The sequence below is a fragment of the Diorhabda sublineata genome, chromosome 9, assembly GCF_026230105.1.
Source record: "Diorhabda sublineata isolate icDioSubl1.1 chromosome 9, icDioSubl1.1, whole genome shotgun sequence".
NCBI lineage: Eukaryota > Metazoa > Arthropoda > Insecta > Coleoptera > Chrysomelidae > Diorhabda > Diorhabda sublineata.
The window spans coordinates 12,036,032-12,056,414 of record NC_079482.1 but is presented as its reverse complement, the minus strand read 5'-3'; the positions used below and the strand labels follow the sequence as shown (position 1 = coordinate 12,056,414).

General features: G+C 29.9%; 1 protein-coding gene across 3 annotated transcripts in view; it reads left to right on the top strand.

Moving 5' to 3' along the window:
* LOC130448959 (uncharacterized) overlaps positions 1 to 19,012 on the top strand; it is a 32,152-nt gene extending 13,140 nt beyond the window's left edge. For 2 of the 3 annotated variants that reach the window (XM_056786579.1, XM_056786578.1), the window contains exons 3-7: positions 7,851 to 8,054; positions 11,617 to 11,827; positions 13,982 to 14,185; positions 14,356 to 14,568; positions 18,416 to 19,012. In XM_056786579.1, coding sequence (XP_056642557.1) covers positions 7,852 to 8,054; positions 11,617 to 11,827; positions 13,982 to 14,185; positions 14,356 to 14,568; positions 18,416 to 18,568 — 984 coding nt within the window. In that variant the 5' untranslated portion in view covers position 7,851 and the 3' untranslated portion in view covers positions 18,569 to 19,012. Of the gene's footprint in view, positions 1 to 7,475; positions 7,499 to 7,850; positions 8,055 to 11,616; positions 11,828 to 13,981; positions 14,186 to 14,355; positions 14,569 to 18,415 lie in introns of those variants that run through there. The other variant, XM_056786580.1, reaches the window with a different exon arrangement.
* Positions 19,013 to 20,383: the final 1,371 nt, after the last annotated feature.

Here is a 20,383-nt window from a genome sequence, read left to right as displayed (position 1 = left end):
AGTTATGAAGTACATTATGAATAAATTGAAATAAATGAATGTAAATAAAAAAAATGTTATATTTTGGCATAAACGTCAGGAATCACGGGATTTTTGCTCTGAGGTAATTGCATCCTTCATATTAGATAACTAAATAAAACACTCAAAGTTTTAGTAAATGAATTTACTAGGAAATATGGAACAGAGATATTGAATAAAGTAATAATAATAATTAGACTTTTCATGAAATTGTTGATATAAAATTATAATAATTATAGACTGAGCGATTGAAAAAATTACCAGAAACTACAAGTAGTACGGTCCTGTATATATTCCTTGTGGGAAATTGGAATAGCCAACAAATTGAGTAAATTTATTGTAATTTTAAAACTTTTTCAAATTCTCAAAATGTTTGTTAAAAAGTTTGATAGTGTTGCTTCGGAACATTATTCACATTCTAATATTTTTTTTATAACCAGTATCCGACCCATTTGGACTATGTGTTATCAAGAAAATATATACAAAGTAGCTCTTAATTTTGGCCACAGAAAAAAATGGACAAAATCCACTAAACAACCTGAATCCATGTTAAGAAGAATGTAAAACCCCAAAAATGTAGTACATGTAGAATCTACTCGCGATCACCTCTAGATATTCTTGGGTGAAGTAATCACATTTACTATTGAAACACCTACTTTAAATAAAAACGTTAATTATTATTCGTAATTCATTATTCTTTTTGTTGTTGAATATTGGAAATCAAACCACAATCCACACAAATATTTCAATATTCACCTTTTATCGAAAATATAATCTACTGTGAATGGACCTTGAAACATGTACGACAATTTTTTTGCTTCAGTCTTAAACCATCTTATTATATATAATAATATATAATATTGTTGATTTTATAGTTTTCGATTTTTTTCATTAATGTCAGCTAGGGACCAACAATTTTATAAAACATTATTCTTCATAACGGTAGCTGGATCAACGCTACCGAAATGTTGACATAAAAAAGATTGTGTATTGATTTACCAAAAAAAAAAACAGAATGAATATACCAGCTTCGCTGGCAGGGAAAGGCTTTCTTCCAAACTCGCCCAGATCTTCGAAACCCTCAATTAAATCTATTTTCATGTTGTACTCAAGATTCCTCTCAATAGACATTTCGTCGAACATCAGAATACATTTCCTTTCGTAACGCAGCATCGTATCCGCCTTTAAAGTAAGGTGCATACAAATTTTTTAAATGAATCCAGGTTTGCAACGGAAATTGACAACCCATGATTTCACTGTTGCTGGCAAAATAAATCCTTTTTGTCGCAAATATCTGTACGTCTTAGGTTCTTTATAAAATAATGACAGGGCAGTTTTCTTTTTAGATAGTAAACATGAGGATTTCATCTTATGTCGTAATTGCATATTCACAAGAGACTTTATAAAATTCGTGAGGGTTCTTTGTCCATACAAAACGTTCGCAGAGAGTTGTGTTTTCATAATCCTTTTTTTTGTAGCTGTCAATTGAGTATTCAGGTTATTGACTTTTTTCCTAGCATTGGTTAGTTCCCTTCTCAACCGTTCATTTTCTTCTTGCAATGACTGCTTCCTACCTCCAATTCCCATAGAACAAGATAGAAGGTTCTGTAACTCTTTCAACCACTCTTCATCTTCATGGTTACTGATAGAACTATCTGTCATGTCAATGTTTCTGGAATGAATGGGGGCAATAAAATCACTATTTGAATATGTTTGTGGATGTGAGGAAACATTCAATTGGATTATTTGTTCATCCAAATTTTTCCTATCCGATTTACTTTCTGAACCTTCATCATTTTTGTAGCGGAATGGTACATCAGTAGTAGGCAAGCGTCATATTTAATACAGCGATAACGTTACAAAAAAGACACCAACTACTATAGTTGAAAATATAAATTGCTCTTCTCCAGGATTTTTTATAAGTAACATTTTTTAAAAATAATTAATTTGTTCTATAGTTTTAAATCAATATTATCAATATTTGTTGGGATGATAAATTCATTCATAATGTGCGAATAAAAAAATGTACTTGAGGAGCTTGTTGCTACCTTCAACTTTCAGAAATTATATTTTACAATGAGACCATAAATGCATACAAAACAATATGTTAGTTTAATGATATAATTAAAGCAGGCAAAAGGTCTACTTATCTGAACCAAGTATGTATTACTACTTACTAGCAAATAAAATTATCTCTTGTTAAATGTGTTTTTTGCAATATATATATATATATATATATATATATATATATATATATATATATATATATATATATATATATATATATATATATATATATATATATATATATATATATATATATATATATATATATATAATAAGATTGAAACTAACTAAAATTCATTTTTATTGAAAGTATTCAACAATCGTAAGATGGTATATGGCATTACCATATTCTTACCCTTTACCCTTAATAGATACGAGGACAAAAATGGTGATTATATTATGGAGGGACATTACATTGGTTAAAAAAGTCCTTTTTTATATCGAAAACACCAGGTAATGTTTAAAGTGAAGCTCTCAGTACATTTTTTGACAAAATCAATACGAGTATCTACGACAGAAACGTATTTAAGAATAATCATCAGTGATGTTAGTTATTCGAGATAAAAGTATGCTAAATCGTTTAAATTAACTAATAATTATAATAAATAAGCATATCCTCATTAAAAACCTATTGTTTGCCTCGTGAAGGCACGAAACGTCGTATCGAAGATTGGTTGGTACATGTCTATAGTAAATTTGTATTTAAATAAAACTAGTATTTGATATTATTTCATTCAAACATTCTATGCTGGATAAAACAAAAGCATAATTTTCAAGTATAACTTGAGAATGGAGGAAATTATAATTTTCTCCCTAATTTTTACTATTTTGTCAATCTTTTATGGTATAGAATATAGTATTATAACCATAATGTAATATGTGATAAAAAAACCAGTCTATATACATTTGAACAGGTGAAATTTTTGCCTCATTGACAGGATCATTTCCAAATATAAACACACAGACACACTACCTTATTATTGTGTGCTTAGTTCATAAACATAAAAAAATAACAAAAAATACTATTTCAATTTTTATGAAATATTAAAGTTCAGTCCTTTGTATTCGGTTAGTTGTGTTTATGTATAAGTTTGAAATATTTTTAAAAATGTTTTATTCTATTCTGTCTTTACTACAAAGGTGGCTTCTAAGTTTAAATTTAGGTATGATTCAAGTACTTTTGATAAGTTTATAAGATTGAATGGATTTGGAATTTGTAGTAAACATTGTACTCGTATAATATGCAATGCGACCATAATACAAATAAAATCATTATCAGAAAAAACTATTGGACGAATTATCTTTTATTTGACGATAATTAAATACCTACTTATGTTTAGTATTGAACATTTATAAACAGTCATTTCACATTCACTATTTTTTATTCCTTTATGAAAAATAATTGTCTTAAGAATAACTGACCCCAGTGTATGATCCACTTTTGACATCTAGCAGGGTCATTCACAGGAAATTGGTACATTTTAATTGTAGAATCTGATCTCTTACTTAGTCCACAATTGAAATAAACACACTTATTTCCAGCCATTTCTAAAAAATTTAAAAGCAGAAGTGATTATTTGTTATATAAATACATTTAATAAGTAGTTCGCTAATTGTACAGTTTTTTTTTTCGAAATTGTAAGCTGTGGCATTTATACATCTAGCGCCTCTTATAATTTGAATATATTAACTAGGAGAGTAGTGATGTATATTAATTGTAATAATATTCACTCATCTTAAAAATGAAATATATATATCCAAGTTCAAAGATTCTCAAATAAAAAAATAATCCAAATGTACAACTAACGAAACTCAACAATAACCCAACGAACACAATACAATAATGAACTCAATTTGCAACTTTGCTATAGGCACCCAAAATATGAAACTTTACAACACTGCTTAAGGGTTGAATATAATATTTGAAATAATTTTGGCGCCATCTGTTATTGGGGTAATTCGGCAACCAAAGCTAAGAAAACACGTAATTCAAGCTACGACGTACAGTAAGAAAAGACATACTGTGGATGCCAACTGCCATCTATTGGTGGCGTCCACCTCGTCAAATGATATCCTCATAAGGTTAACCTACTATCCTATTGGTTATGCAATAGTATAAGCAACTTATGACAAATCACATTATAGGTAATAAATTCTACATGTAAAGTGTAAGCTGACTTCAATCTAACGGTTAAGAACACAGGACGTTTTTGTATTATTGTTTCACATGTATTCCTTTAGTTTTTTTTGTAGGTTTTGTAAATTCCACAGAGATTTACAAATTGTACAAAATTATAAACAGTATTTACCATTAATATATAAGCAGTGTAATCTTTCCGTTTCACGAAATTTTAGGAATTATAAAATGTTGTTATGTTTGATTTCTCTTGATAAATAGTATGTAGAAAATATGTGTTCCATAAATAGCAGATTCTGTCACGTGATGAAAGACTTCCGGTCCGGTCCTACTTTACATCTGTTTTCGGTATTACATATCGTTTAAAAAGTGGTATAATTTATTTTTTCTATATTCTGTGTAATCTTGATAGATTTGTGAACCAGTATCGATTCCATGTAGGTTTAAATTTTCATGTTCCATAAAGGAAAAGGGGTAATGCGTGTTACTGAATGAATTGATTGATTGTATATAAGAATAGCTGCTGTAACTAAGTCAGTAAAATTTTTTTTTGATTTTTGTTTTAGAATTCTTAGTTTTTAAAGTTTAAATGTCATGTCTACCGATTCTAATATACGCGATAATCACAACTGATTTTCTCACTCCTGATTTCTCTCGAATTTTTGTAATTTTAGTCAAACAATTTAAAAATATCACGAAACGAGTGGTTTATGTACGAGAGCCATAGTTATTACCACATAAATGTTTATTGCAATTCGAAGTTTTCAAAAAAACTTTATTGTCGTTATTATTTTTAGCTAGATTAATTAATGTCAAATATTAATTTCATATGATCTGTATTGTAGATTTGAATAATATTAAAACTTTTTTAATGGTCAAGGTAATTATCATTTGAATGCAAAACATTGTAGGATAACTGGCTCTTCTTTCTAGGAGTCTTTCTTCTAGTTATAGATATATACACATTTAATCCAGTAACATTACAAACACGATCATGATTTAAAGACCTAGTTACTATGCATTTTTGTTTAAATTAAACCATGATACTCATGAATGCGCAAGAGTGACAATTTGTTTAACTCGGAACACTGGATTTATCATTCAAAAAGAAATAAAATTGTGATTATTATTATTTTTGTGTAAGTAGTTTCATCTTGTATAGGCTTAAAATTTAGTTGTAAGTTAACCAGTGACATGAAATAAAATAAATGTAATCTTAATTGAAGAATTTTAGTGATTGATTGATTTAATTCTGGCTTATAGTATGCAAACAATTAGATATGCCGGAATTTTTTCAATGTTGAATTATGAAAAGTTATTTAGCTTTTCTATTTCTTTTCTGTATTCGTCCCCACTCGTTTCACGTTTCTGCTCATTTCATTTTCTGCTTTTTGTTATGTTTAATACTAGTGCTACTAAGTATTCTTCTTCTCTTATTCTTCCTATATTCCTCTTCTCTTATTCTAATTATTATTGTATCACGTTTTATGACCTCCTCGCATACCTTGACCAATTTTTCACAAAATACATCTTGCCTTCGTCTTAAGCTTCCTCTGTCAGTACATAGATTTTTTCTATTGCTAGCATTGCCCTTACATTCCATGATGACATTCTCACTATGTGCTTCAATTTATTTCTATTGTTTTCGACTTTTATTATATTTATGTTGTTTTTTTTGATTAATAGTTTTTTGACTTAATTCTCTTTATTCCATCCTCCATTTTCTGAACGACGGTTCGCTGCAAGTTTCTAGTCTTTTCTCTCGACTTTTCATCCATATATGTCTCTGCTCGCTAAATTTTGTTATTTACAATTAAATTGTTAAATTTCAGCGTTGTATTGTGCTCTTGTCCTCTGGCTAATTTCACCTCAGGTGACAACTTTTTCCTTTCTATTTGCATTTGCTTGCAAATGCTTTTAATTTCTACAATTGAGTCGAATAAAATAATATATTTCAGTTTACATACTTCTGCTTATAAGAATGCTGACATATTTTTTGTAACTCCGCATATTATTGCTGCTAGTTTGCAATAAATTTAGTCTAATGAATGATTTAATGTTGAAATACTTTCATTCCAAAATTATAATTTAAGAGCTCAATTTAGTGAATTACTACATTTACATTACTCCTTAACCCAGCGAAATAATTTCAATACTTTTTCGGTTGTAGCAAGTTTCGTCCATGTAAATGTGATTCATAATCTATTGTTATTTTAATGTGGGGTGTTATAATTAGATTTATGTATATTTACATACATCTAGTTAATCTATTATGTGTTTTTTTGGGACAAACATCATATAAATTGGTTGTGGTCATATTTTCATTATAGATGTAATTTGGTTCATAGGAGTAATGCGTCTGAGTATGAGTATTCACCTCTATTTATTATTCTGAGAATAAAACTTTTGGAGATTGTTCGAATATTGTTGATTTTCTTTATCAGTAATGGATTGTTTCATTCTTACGTAACTTGGTTGAAGAGGTCAATATTTTATTATTATTAAAATATGTGGTTGTTCAAACGTTTCTGTATTTTCACGTAAACAATTTTCCAACTAAGTTTTTACCTAAATTTTAGAAATTTAATTCCGCATAATTAAAAACTTTTAATAAAATCACTAAAGTTGAGTAGGTAGTAGGTACTGTACTCTCTCTCTTATTACGTAAAAAGAAATTTAATTTTGTTGTTATATAACAGAACAAAAAGTGAACAAGTTCGATAACCAATTGGTTAAATTTCAAATTAAGATTAAACACTCCTTACAACTTGAAACTATTTCAGTAACTACTGGTTATACAACTATATAGATTACAAGTGTTATTAAAATGCTTATCTTGTCGAACGGCTGCGGTGTTCACGCATTGAATGACGATTTTACAATGAAAAAATCTCTACATTGGTGCAAAAAATTACATTACATTAAAAATAAAAATCAGATGAAATTTAATACAATATATTAATTGATAATAGGACGATTTCAATAGGTTTCAAATTATACTCATTCATGGGTGTAACAGGAAGATAATCTGAAATGAAATGGTATTTCTCATACAGTTTATAAACATTTTCGCTTAAATCTTGATTGAATGTTTATTTTGAGCCTATATAAAAGCGACTAATACAATCCATTTTGTTTTGTAAATTATGGTCTTATATCTAATTGTTAGTCCGGCTATCAAATTTTTTGAGCTCTGTTATTAATTTTTATCAGACATTTAAGTAGGAACTGTTTGCAATTTTTGATTGTTCCAATAAAACTTGAATTGAGTCCAGTGTAGGTTGTTATAGACAAAGCTAATTAATATTTCAGTTTCGTCGAAAATTATTTGTTGAAATAGAATGCATTATCTTCCACATTTTGTTTATCTCAAACATTGAAACTGGTTTCCTAGAATGAAACTATTCCAATTTTTGTTGTTGCTTGTTGTTAAATGATAGTTTTATCGATCCACGGATATTTAAACTCATAATATCTAACGTTATATATAATATCAACGTTTTTATATAATATTTTTTGAGAAACAGTTTTTGCTTTTCTTTATGAAAAATAGACAATTTACTTTTCAATCTAATACAATCAATATATTTTTTTCAATGGAATCCCTACACTATAGTTTCTTTTTCAGAATGACAAGATATTTGTCACTATGCTGTTTTATAGCAACATGCTTGTCAGAACCAGTTACGCAAATTCCTGGTTACCCACAATTGAAGTCAGCACAAGTACAAAATCTTCATAATGGAGGTTTTGGATCTACACTAAGAAATTTTCTACCAACAGAAACTAGTGAGGTAACGGAACAATTGTATGAAGAGGAGCCCAACGACAGGTAAACTGAAAATGTCCTATAATAAAATAGTAAATGGTTTTCTTAAGCAAAAATGTTCGTTTTTCTTCTTAGACGTGTAATATAGGTAATATTCTTCTATATCGTTAATTCACATGATTACTATTGTTTATTTATTGTTTCTGTTTTATTCTTCATATTTTGTTCCTATTACTAACTCCTCATAATATTGTTTATCAATGTACAACTCAAAAAATGACAGAAAAATTACAGCACCCTGAGGTTCTACTTCTACTTATCATTTTTTGTATCCGACGAACTGGTGTTAGACAAAGACGACGATACCGATGGAGGTAGGAGGTAGGTGGAAGCTTCCTTTTGCTAGCCAATTGAAAATTAGGATCCTCATCGGAGTCATCAATATCATCGATTGGTGAAAAAAATAATTTGGTGTGCCAGAATAGCCACTGATAAGACGGGATGAGTTTCCTGAGATGAAACTTTATCACTAGTTGACGTTATCTTCAATTCTTCTTCCAGTGTTTCATGTCGTGTAGAAATGATGGAAGGCGTGATGGTTTCTTTATCTATTGTTTTATGTGTAAAAGTAATGGGAGGAGTTTTGTTTTCTTTATCCCTTTCTTCTATCATATTTACCAAGAACCGACCATGTCCCATTGTTTTCCTGAAAAGGAGCAATATTTATGGAACTTATTTGAAAGGTCATGTGCACAAAAATTATTTAAATAGCCTTGAATTTAGTATTTTTAATCCCATTAGTAATATTGTAAAGTTATATTTGGGGAATACCATGCAAAAAAAGCTAGCTCTGAAATTTGCATTAAAGTCAAAAAAATCCATTATTCAAATTCAAATTCAAAGTCAAAAGCTAATAGCAGAATTTAATTTAGGTAGGTTTTTAAAGAAATAATATAAGCGCTTAAAATATGAATCAGTAAAAAAGAGTTAACTCAAAATTCGAAAATGATTCATAAATATGGTAACAACCCAAAACGAAAATGAAAAATTTGCTCATCTTGCCAGCAATATTGGTTTAACTTAAAATGTATTGATTTACTAACAACTAACCACCTACAGAGCGTTAATTCAAAATACGAGTAACTACTATAAATTGTTAACAATGGGCACGTACACTTGTATTTTTGGTTACAACTAGCAATATCCCTATTTTGTCGGAAGGAAAGCGGATGTCGCTTGTTGAACAAAAGGGAGACTCGGCGCCATCTAGCATCGAGTAGCAGTTTCATTGGTCAATAGGTTTGCGCATCGGGTATATGATGGTGTGCTAACTCGGTCGATTTTTGAGTTGACTCTCTTTAGATCTAGATGTGTGATAAATTAGAACAGATCTCTGGTAATTACAATAAGATCGCAGTTCCTTATTATTTCTGGCTTCATCTAATCAGGTATGCTTCCGTTTGCATTGGGAGAATATCAATAATTTATTTTCAAATCAGTTTGTATATTAGTATCGATAATTTTTATCATATAGATTTTATTTTTAATCCTACATAATTTCTCATTTTATTTATATTAGTCACTTCTCAAAACTCTTTGTTTAGTTTCATTTAAATTAATTATAATTGATTAAACTGTTATGACCTGTTATTAGATTAACTCATTAAACCCAAACTCGAAATTTTTCCAAAATTGGTGATTCCCCAGGAAACTTCTTTAAATTTCTTAAACAACCCAAAAAATTGAGATAGTTTTTCTTTATTTTGTTTTAGAAATAAGTCGCTGGTATTTGAAGGTATTGTTATATGGTGTTGATATTACAAAATTATAAACCGTACCTTACACCATATCTTCCACATTATACCACTTATATCGAAAATAAGGAATTTTATTGTGTGAGTGATAAGTTTGTTCAAAGTGAGGTTACTTAAATATTTCTTACGAATTACCCTCGTTATCGAAAATATTTTGCCACCTAGAATGAAAGTTTTCATTTCCAGGCCGATTAAAATTAGTTTTTGAGTGGAATTTTAGACATTGATAAGTATCTTCTTTGTTATTCTCATTACTTAGAATGACCTTTATTGTTATGTCAAAGATTAGTGAATACCTTAGGCGACTGTTTTTTAATTTCACTTTTTAGTTTTACGTATGCTGCTGTGATGTTCTGTTTCAGGAGTAGTATGATTATTTATTAAGAATTTTGTGAACTAACTTATGTTCGTATACATATGTGTATATAGAAGTTTAAAGTAGAAGTATCAATTTTCCGTGGATCATTAAATATTTGTTGTCATTTTTTAAAAAAAGTATTTCGCCGGTATTGTCGAATTTTTAATCAAATTCGTGAACTTTTCCTCTAGTCTTTTGGAATATTTCAATATAAATTGTGACACTCGTTATTCTTTCTTATAGTACCGGTAGCTTGGAAACTTTTCTGTTGCATTGTTGCAATCTCTGTCAGAAGATTAATAGTTGCTCGATTATATATTATCATTGAAATATCCAATATCCACACAAAGGTCTCCTTATTTGCTCCTTTTTTAATGTCTACTTCAAAAACGAAAAATGATCATTTTTTTAATAGCGATAATGGAATGCGGCCAATTGGCTTGTACAAAAGCACAGAACTACTTAGATATTCGGTTCATAAATAATTCCAAGAATATTTTCCAATTTATTATAGTAAGTTATTATAACTCACGACGTTTGTGTATGGATACTAATAATTACTTTTAAAAGCCCTTAAAAAAAGAATACTGAACGTCCTATAGATAGAGCGCTGGAACTTAATGGAAGTGAACTTTAGTATGATAGTGATCAATCTTGTCATTCCACTATTCAGCTTATATTCACAATATTGTAACTTTCTGCATGGTCACTCAAATTTTTTAAGTCTCAAACGGCGAACTTATTAATTTTGTGGAAAGTAACAGACGAAACATATTATGATCTGTACTCGGCATTGAGTATGGTTTTCCCAGCATGGTTACTCCCAGCTCAATATGAACAGTTTTGTCGGTTCACCTCAACATTTAACAAAATTGTAGATTCATCAGAAAACATCTTCCCTTTAAGAATATTATTCCTCTCCATTTCATTTATAAACCGTTCAATAAACTGCAGTTTGCAATTTCCAATTCATCTCTGTAGGATTGTTTATGAAAATGCAATTTATGTTAATTCCTGAATCTATCTAGAAGAAATAATAGGATTTTCTTGAATAGCTTACAATAATTTTAATATCTTCACTACTGAAATTGTCGATACCTACTTATTTTTCTCACATGACACTTTTCTCTAAAATGTCTTTATATTTCACTTATAGTACTTAGTGCATTGAGTGGCAAGTTGGGATTCTTTTTCCTCAATAAATGAGTACATTCCATTTATTTCCTTCCTTTATCTCCATATTCAATAATTTATAAAACTTTACATTTCAAAACATTTGCTTGAAGATTGAAATTGGGAATAATCCTTCTATTAATTTTTGTATCTTGATTGGAGTTACTTGAATAGTACCATGAAGCTGAAAAATTGCCTAGAATAGTGTGAATAAGCAAGTTTTGTTGTTACTATGCTCTACTAAATTTTGTGAATGTCTGACATTATATTTTTATTTTAGCGAGGCCGAACCCAGTCAAGACAGAGCAGCATATGCTAATCAGAATTACCCCGTACCTATTAAAGCCACCCATCAACCTTTTAGATCTGCACTCATCCCTAACTCAAATTATCCCATTCCAATCAAGGCGTCTGCTGGTAAATATCCAACTGTTGGTTCCGAGAAAAGGATACCACAAAAACAGTATCTTCAGCTCGGCGAAAAACTGCAGGTACGATCAGAAAATTGTTGGTTACATACATACGTATTTGAATATTTGATTATTTTAATTCCACCATCCTAATTGGTACATTTATTTTTTAACGGTATGCCTACTTGCGTGATGTATAAATCTGAGTTTTATCTTTCAACTTAAAGACTTATAACGTTCATTGACAAGATGAATAGAGGCATTTATTCTACATGTATATTTATTCAATAGAATATTTTTTTATCGAATATCGTATATACCGTTTTTTCAATGTTTTCTTCAATGTTCAATACTAGGTATTACGAGGATATATTGAAAAATTCTTTGCTTACTATAGAACCAAACAAAATCTCAATGTCAAAATATTTTATTAATCAACATATTCTCCTCTTAATTGGATACATTTATTACAGCGAACCTGCACCGTCTCTAGACCTTTCAAACAAAATGTTTCTTCTTGCTCCGCAAACCAGACTTCCACAGCTTTTATTACCTCCTCGTTAGAAGAAAATTTACGACTTTTTACACTTTTTTTTAGTTGAGGAAAGAGATGATAGTCGGACTGAGCCAAATCTGGTGAATAAGGAGGGTGTTCTAGTAATTCAAACCCTAAATCACGAATTTTTAGCACGGCAACATGAGATTTGTGTACAGGGGCGTTGTCCTTTGGATAGCTTTCCGCGTCTTTTTTCTTCAATTTTTTCCCGTAGAGTGGTCAGTAGTGTCGAATAGTAATCTCCAGTTATTATTCTACCCTTATCCAAAAAATCAATTATGATTACTCCATGGCAATCACAAAAAACTGAAGCAAGAACTTTTCCAGCAGATTTTTGGACAGGAAACTTCTTAGGTCTTGGAGAACCAGAGTGTCGCCATTCCATCGATTGTTGCTTTGTTTGTGGATCATAGAAATGTACCCAAGTCTCATCCATAGTAACAATTCGGTTTAAGAAGTTTACATCGTTTTCAAATCGACCACAGATCGAACGCGATGCTTCTACCCTTGCACGCTTTTGGTCAACATTCAAATATTTGGGGATCCATTTTGCAGCAATTTTTCTCATGTCCAAATTGACGTGAACTATATGATGAACGCGTGCGTATGAAATATTCAGTGCTTCAGATATTTGTTTTAGGTCAATACGACGGTCTTATAAAATCATGTCATGAACTACATCGATATTTTCGGGGACTGACACAGAAACTGGCTTTCCCGATCGGTTTCCTTCAATGGAAAATTTACCTCTTTTGAAGCTTGCAGTCCAATTTTTCAGGGTCGCATACGAAGGACATTGATCACCAAGGGCATTAAGCTTATCTTCGTTAATCTGCTTACCTCTTAACCCATTTAAATACAGGTACTTGAAGATAGCCCGATACTCCAATTTTTTGATTTTCACAATTTCGGCGGACATCTTTTCTCTTTCAATTTATTGGGTAACTCTGATTTACTTTTTTGACGTCAAACTTCACACTGACACTTCTAATTAGTTATTGTTCGTTGCTATGGTAACGCAATATTTTGTTTATGCATGGGACTTGTCTAGGCTATCTAGATATCAATACAGCCCCGTATATAATATATAATACTAGGAATCTCAGATAATAGATCACTACGTATAAACATCTATGAAGAACCAAAATACAATTAAATGCTAAATGTGTGCAGATAATTTTCAGGGTGTCGAGCATGCGCATTTGACACGAATACGAACACATTTCAATTTTTTTATTATTCGAATTTGCCGTTTTGTAGGAAAATTGAATAAAATGATGGTGTTCATATCACCTATCCTCTATTTGTTCTTGTTGATCTGCCAGAACCGATACGTAGAGTTTATTGAAGTCTGTATTATTTGTTTTGATAGTGTTGTTCACCGTCACTCAAGTATTGTGTTTTCTGCACACCCAACTTTTTCCTATCTATTAAAGTCCCTTCATTTTTTTGTCTTAGTTCCAAAATTCACGCCCAGGCATTCAGTTATCACAAGTATTTTCATAAATACATTAATACATTATCCATACCTATATTTCTTTTGGCTGTGACATTTCAAAATACAAAAACCAAGGGTTGTTGAAATATTTCTTAGCTTTCAACTACTTATGTATTCATCACCAGGAGCTGAACTTAATAGCAATGGTAGAAAACAATTATGAAAAACTATTTTATTGTAGGCAATTAATAAATTGGAAGACGAAAATGAAGATGTTGAAGAACCCGATAGACTCTCCTTACTTTTACCACAATCCAAATTTTCTTGCAACGATAGACACACTGGATATTATGCAGATGAGGGTTTGGGATGTGAAGTTTTTCATTACTGCCAAGAAAATTCGAAGCATTCTTGGATTTGTCCCGAAGGATTTACATTCCATCAGGTAGGAGATTTGAAAATTTTTCGAAGAGAGTTGAAATTTCGAGAGTTCGAATTTATTAACATTAATAAGAAAATTATACTGTATGTTTCAAAATGAAGAATAAAATTTGTAATAAGAAGTAATGTAAGAAGTAAAACAGTATAAAACTGATCACTTTAAGTATATTTTAGGTACATTTAATTTGTATGCCACCTGGCGGAGATAACATTTGTGAAAAATCATCTGATTACCACTTTGTCAACGATTTCTTGTACAAACCAGTTAATTTGGAAGAATATCAACAAAAACCTAATGTGACATTGAAATATTCAGACAGATATTACCCTGAACAATACAGATCAAAATTTGAAGAAGACGATACTCCTGTACACCATCAACACTCGGTAAGTAAATATATATTTCGTATTTAATTTTTGGAATACTACAAAGAATTTTTGGAATAGATTTTTTTCGTCATTTCCCCTCTTCAATATTCCTGAAATCAATTGAATGTTATCAACAAATTTCATCTTCGGAATAATTAAATCAAGAAAATAACACATTTTAATTATTTTACCCATCTTTTACCTGTTCTACGTTGCGTAGAAAAAGACTCAACGTCCACGAAATATAATTTCTATATAACTTTTCTTGATTAGTCCCTAGCTAATAAGTGATATGTGATAAATAAACCATACCTTTATATTTTTCATCCCTGGCCTTAGCTGGGTCCCAACACCTTCGAGGCAGTTCATTTCGAGATGAAACAGTGTGTATTAAAATATAATAAATTTTATAAAATTCAAATTTCTTTTAGGACTATAAAGAAAATGCCAAATATTATAATATAATAGTGCGGCTCTGTCCGATACCCTCTCAATAAATAGCCATAAATCTACGATTTTTGGTACTTATCAAATATTATATATAGTCCACTCAAATAAGACAAAAAATCGGTGTTTCAGAGAAATCTTATCTACAGCAACAACATCAGTCAATTCCGATGTATTTTGGCCGTCTGAAACTTAATTCGAGCTACTGCAATCCGAAAATGGGGGAGGGATTGAGATAATGATTATATATATATATATTTATTTTAAATTTTGATTTTCGCAATAATTTTTTATGTTTTCATAATTCTCTTTGAAAATTGGCAATTTTACGTTTTTTGGCATGAGGAATCATAATTGTCACTCTAATTTAACATTGCTAATAGAGGGCGCTAGTTACACTTGTTTGTGTTAATTAAATCAAAGTAAACTTTTTTTGAGCTAAACTTACAACTAAAATAATAAAAAAATATTAAAAAGCGTTAAATTCTACAAAAAAAAAGTTACTCTTCTTTGATTCGTGTAACTCAATCGGTTATCGAGTTATTTGCTTCTAAAAAGTTCAATGATTTTACATTTTTTCATAAAAAAATTTTATTATTCCTTAAATATGTAACAATAACAAATTTAAAAACAAAAATAAAAAACTTCGAAGCAAATGCTCAAAATGCCTACCATTTACTTCAATACACTTTATGACCCGCTTTCGTAAAGATCTCTTAATATCACAATCACATTCGTGAATTAAGCCGTGGTTCAATTTTTCGTTTTCTTTTCAAGTAGGCTTGTGACGCTATTAGAAAGTTTCTGTAGAGTTCAATTTTTCGTTTTTTTTAAGTAGGCTTGTGTCACTTCTAGACAGTTTGTGTAGAAGCAAAAATTGGATAATAATAATAAGTAATACATTAGTATACCATTGAATAAGAATTTAGTAATTAACAAGTGTAATAGTTATTTATCAAATAATGCCTAGGCATAACGATTTTTCTGTTTTTTTTTGATAGTTGTGTATAAAGTAGTGGATAATTAAATTTCCTCCACTTTGCCATTAAACATTTGGTCGTACGTTGCATAACTAAGCCGCTAGAGGGCGCACAGAAGATTTCAAAACTCATTTCTTGGAAAAAAGTTAAATAGCAACCTTATAGAGCATGAGATTTCACACAACTTTTCTCTGAAACATGTTTTTTCAACTCTGCTTAGTTTCACCGCTGGAGGTTCGGGAAAAATCGTGTATTCGGCTATATATGCCACACTGTATATAGATGCTTCTGGGAACTGTTTCTGCGCACCCTGTATACCGATAACTGGGAGCTGCACCATAAAGCAGAAGACAGCTGGTAGGTCCCCGGCATCCTCAAATCTTTTGAAAGGTGGTGGAGTGTGGAGCGAAATATCTCTTTGTTTCTTCTCTGTGTGAATGTCGGTTTCTTGTATGAGTGATATTTACGAGATTTTTTCCACCTTATTCGTCTTGTATTTATACCTTACAAGGGTATGTTATTTATTGGAATAGATGATTTAGTTTAATTTTGGTTGCATTTTTAATTATACAGTTGCAATTACAGATGTCGAATTTATTGTCGATGTTTCTGAAGATGCGTTCACGTATAATCTTGGTATTCCAATGTTATGTCCCCGGTATATTTTTATTTATTCGTTTCTCGGAAAGAATGTTCTCCAGAGGTATCATTTTCAAATTTTTCTTTGGGTTAAGTAGGGTATATGTATATCGATATAGACAAATTTTAGCATATAAACGAAACTGCAATTGGACCAAGATTTTCTACTTAATGTGAGGTGTACAATATTTGTATCAATAGTTATTTAATTGTGAATCACATTCAAATTTTTGTTAATATAAGAATAATATTTCTCAATTTTCGGTTAATTTTCTACTAGAAACTTCTTATGCCTTTTCCATATTCTTAAATCCATCAAATACACTCCACGTGTCAGAAAACATACTCGAAAATTCGGAGAACTAACTTTTTAAAATTTTGTGTGGCTCCCTAATCAAAGAAACGTTTCCGACAAAAGTTGTAAAGAATTCTGTACTATACACCTTTTCAATCCATTTTTCCCTAAAAATCGTAAGTTATTCGCCAAAGGGTCGGAAGAAACGCAAAGACCCAATTACATGATTTTTACAGACCTCTAGCAGGGAAACTAAAAAAAACTGGAGAAAATGTTTCCGACAAAAGTTGTGCAAAATCTTATGTTCTATATGCTCTTTGTCATTTACTATTTTCCCCGAAAAAGCATAGCTTTCCAGAAAATGCAAGAAATGAGTTTCTGAATCTTCTGCGCGCCCTCTAACGGCTTAACTATGCAACGTACGACAAAATGTTCAAATGTTTAATGGCAAAGTTAAAGGAAATTTAATTATCTTCAACTCGTTAAAGTTCAGTTTTCGCTGGGACGTATAGTTTTATATATATATATATATATATATATATATATATATATATATATATATATATATATATATATATATATATATATATAGGTGATCTATAGATCACTTTCATCATGAATTTCAAAATAAGGATAAAATCAACTTAGAACTTTGTTCCAATAAGAAAAATTAATTTTTCCTTGGTTTCCATATCTCAAATAAATTAGATTTATTAGAATTCACAAAACAGAGCTATAAATTTTACTTAAATTATTTAGATGTTTTTTATCATTTATCATTCTTATGAATGTGAACCATTTCTAAAAATTCCCTTTTTCGTGTATTAGATTCCGTTTCAAGAATTTTTGAATCTTTATAATTGAATTTATGTTTTTTTGATATTTCATGGATCGTTAATGCAGTTCTATTTTTTTATCGATGACCTCTTAGTGTATTTTCTAAATACTGAGAGGTTTGCCCTATGTAGACAGCGTCACAATTAGGACAAAATACATTATCCAAATTATTTCACTAAATTAAAATCTAAAACACCAAAAAACAAAAGGAGTAATATTATATATCAAGTGCCTTGTACTACTGTTCGGTAGTTAGGGCACTTTTTTGAATTGTGAATAATACTATACTACTAATTCTATACCAAGGGATTGCCTCAGAATAAAGATAGGGTATTGGAATTTATTAATTTGTTTTTTTTTTAAATTTCGTATAAAAAATTCGTTACAACCATTCTAATAACTTGAAAACTATAATTCTGTTTTCGTCACTTGACAATATGAGGTTTGGTAAAAAGAAAATCGTTTACTTCATTTTATTTTATGTAAGCTAAAGCTGCAATGCTTTCATTCTGATCTATTCTATACAATCTATTTAATTTCTCAACCAATTACCTATATATAATCAATTTCACTATGAGTATTTCCATTGTCAATGGGAAACATTTTCAAATATGTTGATAAATAGGTATTAGCATATTCTATTGTCATGACTGAAATATTCTTTTAGGTTCGGGTAACTGGACAGTCTCAACGTACAAATTATGTATCTCCCACAACTGTAAGACCACAACAAGTATTTAGGTCACCTGAAGAAATAAACATTTCTCTACAACAACGAAGGCCTATTCCACATGTGACCCAACAATATGATGAATATTAGTTAATATGAAACTTAGTTTTATCGACCCATGGTGGTCATAATTATTTATAAAATGTACTACATGTTAACTTAAAATTTTCAATACAGCTGGACAGAAGTCTAGACAAGGGTAACAAATAGATAGAAACTTATTGTATTTACAAGGAGAAACCTTGAATAATTCTTCCAGTGAACTTTCAATAAGAAAATAAGAAAATTTGTTTAATCCATTTATTCAACACGCACAATCAAACACAACTACATAAATACAACAGGTTATTCACATTTTCATTTTAAAAACGTCCTTTTTAAGTTAACTTGTATCAATTTGTAGCGTTAAGTTATGCAAAAACATTATTTTAGTAAATACGACAGAAAAAATTATTATAGCCATTTCTTTCAATGGTACTTGAAAAGTTTCATTGAAATTATAATGTACGAATAAATTGAGTATCACATTGTTAATTGTTTGTTTCACTTTATGGAATCTGATCAGAGAGACCTTGTTCAAATTTTTACTTCCCTTATTACTTGATTCTGAACAGCGCCCACTTTAGCTTTTTAGACGCCTCGGACAAAAAAACAAATTGCCGCTCCTTTAAACAATTTTTTTGTCAGAGCAACAGTTTAAGACGAGTAAAATATTCACAATAATTATTTCACACAATTCAAATAAAACCTACAAAAAAATTACTTTGGATTATAAATAAAAAACATTTATTTTATAAGTTAGATGCTATCACAAAATTAACAATCAAATAATACAAAACAGTACATATAAAAAAATATCTATCCAATACTCTTAAATAAGTACAATCTACATTACTACATAATTAAATAAGCAAAAATTATATCATTTGATTAAAAGGCAACAAAAGTAACATGTCTAAAGAAACTCGCTAATATCACAAAAATAATTTCTCTCTCAGTTTGGCAGTAGTTTGAGGTTACTTTTTCAATATCAATAGATTCAAATGATTGATAGAAAGAATTTCAGTAGAAAGTGATTTATCGATATTTATGGGAGCTTCATTTACATTATATGTTGTCATATAAGATATTATTTTGATATCTTACTGATATTATTCTTCCAGTATTTTCATAATTTTTGTAGTCTCGTATTCGTTTATCTTTTTTTATGAACAAAAAATTGAAAATCGCCTTAGGTTTGTGATTATATACTTTAAGGATGCGATGTGCGACGGTTCCCGATCTTAACGTTGGCTATCGAAAACCATATGAAGAATTTAGTGACAATCTCAATTTCAATTGAAAAACTGTTACGCATTACTGTGACAACTACAATTAATCTCATCCCTTCCAGACGACATAGCAAGACTAAATATTTTACAATTTCGCCAAATTAGAATATTTCATTTTATTAATTCTTTTGTAATCATTTTAAAATACTAGTGAATTTTTGTTTTTAAAAACGAACTTCCACATCACATTAGTTAATTGGTATAGTTGTGGCATATTCGAGCGTTTACGTATGAAACGTAAACGTTCGGTTAAAAGATTAACCGGATATAGAAAATTAAAACCGTTGTATGGTTTCTGAAGGTGCTACTTTTCATTCCGTAGATATTCCATTAATACAGGTGTTATCTATATTAAAGAGGTAATATATTTATTTGATTGGTTATGAATTTATTGATATGCAGAAGTAAATTTTTATTTAGATTAGAAGTTGAAGAGGAATAAAAATTACCTATCTCGAAAATAAATATATGGTAATTTTATACTTTCGCGGTCCCCTCGTTTTTTGGCTCTAGAAAATCGAAAAATCATCCGATTTCGACGAATTTTTTTTAAATCTTCGTTTTTACGGCGGAT